The following is a 5,818-nucleotide window of genomic DNA, read 5'->3' on the forward strand; positions in this document are numbered from 1 at the left end:
CCGGCCCCGCCCAATGCGACTCCATGAGCGTAGTTGTATCCGCTGAGGTCTAGACCCGTAGCCGCATGGCTTGAGGCCAGATGATCAGAATACGCCGGGGTCTCGGCCATCTCCGACTGGAGCAAACCTACGGGTAGCGCCGAGTCACAGCACTGCCGGAGAACTCCGGAGAGAGAAAAGTGTGGGGAGCACTACGCACAAGCTGCCTGTCATGCTGGACCGGCGTGATGGCTGACGACCGAGCGGTCCGGCAGGTCTGAAGAATCGATCCTGAAATTGTGGGCAGGTGGACAGACCCTCCACACCCCAGTCTCGAGAGGGCCCCCCCCCCCCCCCCCGTCGGGTTGCAACAGTCCGACGGATCCCTTCTCGGGAAAAGGGACGAATTATTCTCCCGTCTCTCCAGACGACGCAGGGCGCAGCGCAGAGGCAGAGACGACATCGTACGATGAGTCACTGTGGCTGGAACATAACCCTCGGTTCTGACCTGGCGTGATTGGTTTCGATTGGTCGCAATACCACTATCACCACCCTTTTGCTGCTTGTCCAGGACTTTCCTGTTTGCAAGTTGTTCTAGAATAATACTGGCAACGCCGTTGATAATCAGCGCAGGAAGGTTTGAAGAGGCCACTCGGGCGCAGAAAGGAATATGGGGTGGGATTAAGCTTACATACCGAGGCTAGACAAGATGAATACCAGTGTTACGACCCGTTATCCAAGAATAACAGTTACCCGATCCACTTGGGTGTTGGGCGGCTAAAACAGGACATTTGCACAGCAGGATTACAGGAACAGCAGGGACTCACTCGGAAACGGAAGAACTATGGTGCAAGTTACGTGATGATAAGATAATGATCATTCTAAATCAAAATGATTCAACAAGACTTGGGGGCCAAGCGATCATTGCGGATCAGAATGATCCAAAGCGATCCAAGGTACAAGGGACATGTTCAAGAACAAGACTTGTATATAGCATGACCTGAGCCCGGCTCATGGTCAGACTTCCATAGCTCTTCAGCAATCAACTTGTGAATATCACTAAGGATACTTTCAGCTTACCTTCACTGCGAACACCTTGTTGAGTCTTAAGACTGATCACCTTAGCCTCTAGAGACCGATCTACTACAGCCTACGGCCGTACGACCCACAACCACGACCCTAACTGTACTGTTTTAACGTCAATCCACAACTTCTGTTAGCAGACCCTACTGTCGAATAGCTGACCGTAACAGTTGTGTTACGCCCCGCCGAGCTATCTAGGCTCCTCTGACTATCTCCATATTCTATCACCGCTCCAATCTTTGCTTCTTAAAGCTCATATGTGTGCATGCGTATTGTGTACAGGTCGCGAAGTGGGCGTGGTAGTGAGCGAAGGAACAAAATTTACTACTTGTAAGGCAATCCTGGCCTGAACATGTAGTTGACTGAGTAGTGACTGTAACCGGTGAGTTTCACCTAAGTGAATGCATCCGTAGTTCTGATACTCCCCAGCAGAACTCAAACAGAAATCTTACCGTTCAAAACCTTCGACCTCAGAAGCAATTGAGTCAGATGACGGTAGAATATAATCGGGGAATCATGAAAACCTCGACTCTGCCTATGGCATGGTCGTTTCTTCGTGCTGCAACCTGTTATCTATGTGGGTGGGTAACTAGCTAAAAGATATTGCCATCTCATCCATCTCAATCGCCCGGTCGAAGGACATAAATAGGAAGCCTTGATCCTGCGACACATTTGCATCGTTCGCTATCATTACGCACTTAACTCTTTCAATAACCGCCATCTCTGACCACTCCCAATCTTCCAAAACAATCTTCCAAAACCATCATCACTTTCATCAGTTCCAACAACTTGAACCCCTTTCCACCTATCCTGGAAACAAACAGCTCTCGACATCCACAATGAAGACCCAACACATCACCCTTCCCACCATCCAAATCGCGGCGGCCGCATTCTTCGCCGCCTCGGCCGAAGCGAAAGTCTACTGCACTGATACTGCCGGCAAAGTAGTCGCCCAAGCTAGCTGTGACGGCTCCCAACCCGCAAACACTTTCTTCCTCGCCGAGCACGAGGGAGACGACCTACAGATCGGGGACGCCATTGTCGAGGACAAAGTCGAAACCTCCGCTGACGCCGCCCGCTACCTCGAAGGGCTTGAGACGGAGGTTGAGGCCGATCAAGTCAGCGGCGGTTTCGGGCGTAGGTCGCCGCAGAGACAGTGTGATCCGTCCCTTGGACACTGTGTTGTCAGCGGTGTTGGCAAGGGTGGCAACAATGGTGGTTAGAACGGTCCCTAGAGGAACATACGTGTGGTCTTTGGTAGTCTCTGGGGAGGTTTGTGTTGAATGGGCTGTGGTGGCTCTACCTGTATGGTATGCAAGGCTGGAAGGGGCCGGAACAGCAGCAAGGAATGAAACCCGGGGTCCGGGACTGGGACAAATTCCAAATCTTGCTTGAATAACAGATTTCTTTTTTAATTTACTTTTTTCCCTTGAATTCGAGTGTCCTGGTCGAACACTCGAAATGACAAGTGAAAGTGTTACACAGCGATGCTTTATTGTGCACATGTCGCTTCCTCTTTTGTAAATACTTTCTATGTTTGAGCAGTCAAAAACTGATGTGATGGGCCCCTGCAAACCCATCAGATAAGCCTATACGAATATGGAGGTGTCAGGCATAAGGATTGCATATCCAGGATATATATATACCACCTACATATCCGAATATCCCAATATCAGATTCAAGCAAGAATACACCGACTTTTCTTTCCTTTATCACTACTAGTATCATCATTAACTATGAATTGATCAATATATACACCTATTCAATTATCCTCTATGTTGACTGCCTCATACACACTCTTGTGACAAAACCTCTAGTAATGGCTGTGGCGACATGTTTGCAATCCAAAATGTGGGGTCGGGATTATTAGCGACAGTGCGAGTAACAACACGTAATCAACAGCTACTTGGAAGTATCCATAACCTGCTTCAACAACTGCCATTCTCTTATTGTCAACTATGGTGGTATATGTACACAGTTAGGTTGGCTTTCGGCCCAGCCTGTGTGGGTCAAGTTCAGAACGATGAAGTGTGTTGCCAAGGTTGGGTTACGGTGTCGATCTGCGGTAGACCAGCCGAGGGCCTTCGGGGACTGAACCCGAAGCGCTGGTGACACGTGAGCTTTTGGAGTCGATGGCGCTAGGTATATGCGCGGCTGAAGCGTTCCCAGCGGGCAGCAGCAGAGAACGAAAACATGGTTCCGGAGAAGGCAGAGGGCAGAACAAACACGCGTCGATGCGTGGGCAGATGGAGTTTGAAAAAATGGGAATCTTCTTTTAGCGTGATGCTTTCATACTGCAGCGAGAGAACGTTCGTCTCGTCTCTCCGAATTGTGCCAGCGATGAAGTATGCACTTGATTGTCGGTTCAAAGCCTCTTAGTCTGCTTAGGCGAGGATGTAATGCCGTTCCGTATTGATAAAGGTTTCTGGGACCTGTGGCATGCTCAAAATCTGTAGGAATCAGAGGTACTGCAGACCTATCGGTTTAATTGACAGATTTGCGAGCCCTTAATTGCTCTACCTCGCCCTTGGGCGCCCTTGGCGAAAGTGCTGTCCATTCTCACCCGCTGGGGCATAGACAAAAAGGATAGAAAGGATAGGGGTTAGCATGCAGTGCCCATGAGTTGCGGCTCCAGCTGTTTCTTAGTGTGCAACTCATTCTGTAATACGGCTAATCGGCAACGTGTCTCTCGGGGCAGAAGGAAAGAGAGAGAGAGAGAGAGCAGATCACAACACATAGGATCCCGAGGAGATGTCAAAGCTTTTGGAAAGCCTCGTTTGTATTAGACTTCTTCTAGCGGCAAACTTAACTAGAGATGATTCCCATCCACCCATCAAACCCCAGCTCAAAATAAGTTTCCGCAGGATCGGGACGATCAGAAAGGTGTCCGTATTAGGATTCAGGGTGTCATGGATTAGGGGTGAACCCTACCTCATCCAAACTTTAGGTAGGCCTGGCGACTGCTTAGAGACACCCTACTGGTGAATAAGTTTGTAAGACTGCCCCTCAGAATAGCGGCCGGGCCTGATCGTGCCTGTACTTGGAGTTCTCTTTCAACTCTGCCTAGCTTGACAACGTCCATACTCCACAAATCGTCTCCTTCTTCCTTTGATCTTGCACCAAGAGAACAACAAAAATGCGCCGTGTCCCAGTACAAAAGAGGACAAATGCCACCCGTCTGGTCCAAAGCCAAGGCCTCGTTTTCGCGGACCTCGTGGCCCCCGGCGCCTCGGAGCCGTACTGGCCAGACGACCGCTACTACTCGTTCAAAGAAAAAGAGATGAACCTCCTCGAAGAAGCCGCCAGAGACGTCTTTTCAATGTGCTGCGAAGCAGCAGACTACCTCGTAGAGCACCCAGACGTCATCACCAAGAAAATGGCCGTCCCCGCCTTCGCCCTGAAACAAATCAAGGCCTCATGGGACCGCGAACCGGCCTGGGGCAGCATCTACGGCCGCTTCGACATCTGCTTCGGCGGCCTCGAGCACCCGGACCCGCGGCTGCGCGTGCCCAAGTTCTATGAGTTCAACGCCGACACGCCAACGTCGCTACTCGAGGCGGCCTCGATCCAGTGGCTGTGGATGGAGCAGACGGGCCACGGCAACGACCAATTCAACAGCATCACGGAGAAGCTTATCGAGGGCTGGAAGCGTAACATGGCGCTCGTCGAGAAGGAGCTGGGCCACAAGCCGACGGTCCACTTCGCCGTCGGCGAGGGTGAGGCCACAGGGGAGGATGCGATGAACACCATGCTCCTGATGGAGACGTGCCAGCAGTCCGGGTGGACGACCAAGGCGCTGACGATGGAGGAGATTGCAAAGTCGAAAAAGGACGGGCGGTTCTACGATGCGCAGGGCCAGCATATCGACGTCATCTTCAAGCTTTACCCGTGGGAGTACATGGTCAACCAGCAGTTTGGCGAGGCGTGTTTCGAGGATATGGAGAATATTGGCAAGCGCGACGAAAAGGGCAACTACGTCGGGGGAACGGTCTGGATCGAGCCGCCATACAAGCTCCTGTGGAGCAACAAGTCCATCTTTGCTGTTCTCTGGAACATGTTCAAGGACGATCCGCGCGGCAAGTGGCTTCTCCCCACATACTTTGACAATGAGGCGCCGGCCTCCATGACGAGTTTTGCGCGTAAGCCCATCTTTGCGCGCGAGGGCGCTGACGTGGTGCTCAAGAAGGACGGCAAGATACTCCAAGACGCGTCGACTGGAGACTATGGCGCGGAAGGGTACATTGTGCAGGAGCTCGCCGTGCTTCCCGAGTTCAAGGACGTCAAGGGCAGCTCGTGGTATCCCGTGCTGGGCATGTGGTTTGTCGACGGCGATCCGGTGGGTGTGGGGATCCGGGAGGATGGCACGCCCATCACAACAAACGCGTCCGTGTTCATCCCGCATTCGATTGAGGATGGGCCTGTCAACTATGTGAGACAGAATATTCCCGGCCAGGAGGAGATTGAGAACTTGTTGCGAGTTGAGCCATTCTTTGATTCGTTTGATAAGGTGGAGGATGAGATGATGTGCTATATCAAGAAGATTGTAATTTCGTAGCGAGGTTTACTGTGGGGACGAGTGTCCCTTCGGCGTGTTTTTCTTGGGAGGGACTTGAAAGTCTCCTTTAGCGGGAATGAAATTATTGACGGGCCCTGGCACTCGGCTGCCACTCCTGTAGTCTGCCAGCGAGTGCCAGAGGCTGTCATCCAGCCCTCTCCAGCGCCTCAGCGTCAGCAGTAAGTTCTTAAATCCATCACA

The 5,818-nt window shown here is 51.7% G+C and overlaps 2 protein-coding genes across 2 annotated transcripts; both read left to right on the forward strand.

The window, feature by feature from the left end:
- Positions 1-1,901: 1,901 nt before the first annotated feature.
- On the forward strand, positions 1,902-2,285 carry COL26b_014468 (uncharacterized protein; the record flags this gene model as incomplete). The annotated part of the gene is made up of 1 exon (XM_053187039.1): positions 1,902-2,285. The coding sequence occupies one exon, from the start codon at positions 1,902-1,904 to the stop codon at positions 2,283-2,285; it is 384 nt and encodes a 127-aa protein (XP_053029015.1).
- Positions 2,286-4,198: 1,913 nt separating this feature from the next.
- COL26b_014469 (uncharacterized protein) lies at positions 4,199-5,617 on the forward strand (the record flags this gene model as incomplete). Its single annotated transcript, XM_053187040.1, has 1 exon — positions 4,199-5,617. The coding sequence occupies one exon, from the start codon at positions 4,199-4,201 to the stop codon at positions 5,615-5,617; it is 1,419 nt and encodes a 472-aa protein (XP_053029016.1).
- Positions 5,618-5,818: the final 201 nt, after the last annotated feature.

This window comes from Colletotrichum chrysophilum, assembly GCF_026319265.1.
Source record: "Colletotrichum chrysophilum strain AFK26 chromosome Unknown scaffold_409, whole genome shotgun sequence".
NCBI classification, from domain to species: domain Eukaryota; kingdom Fungi; phylum Ascomycota; class Sordariomycetes; order Glomerellales; family Glomerellaceae; genus Colletotrichum; species Colletotrichum chrysophilum.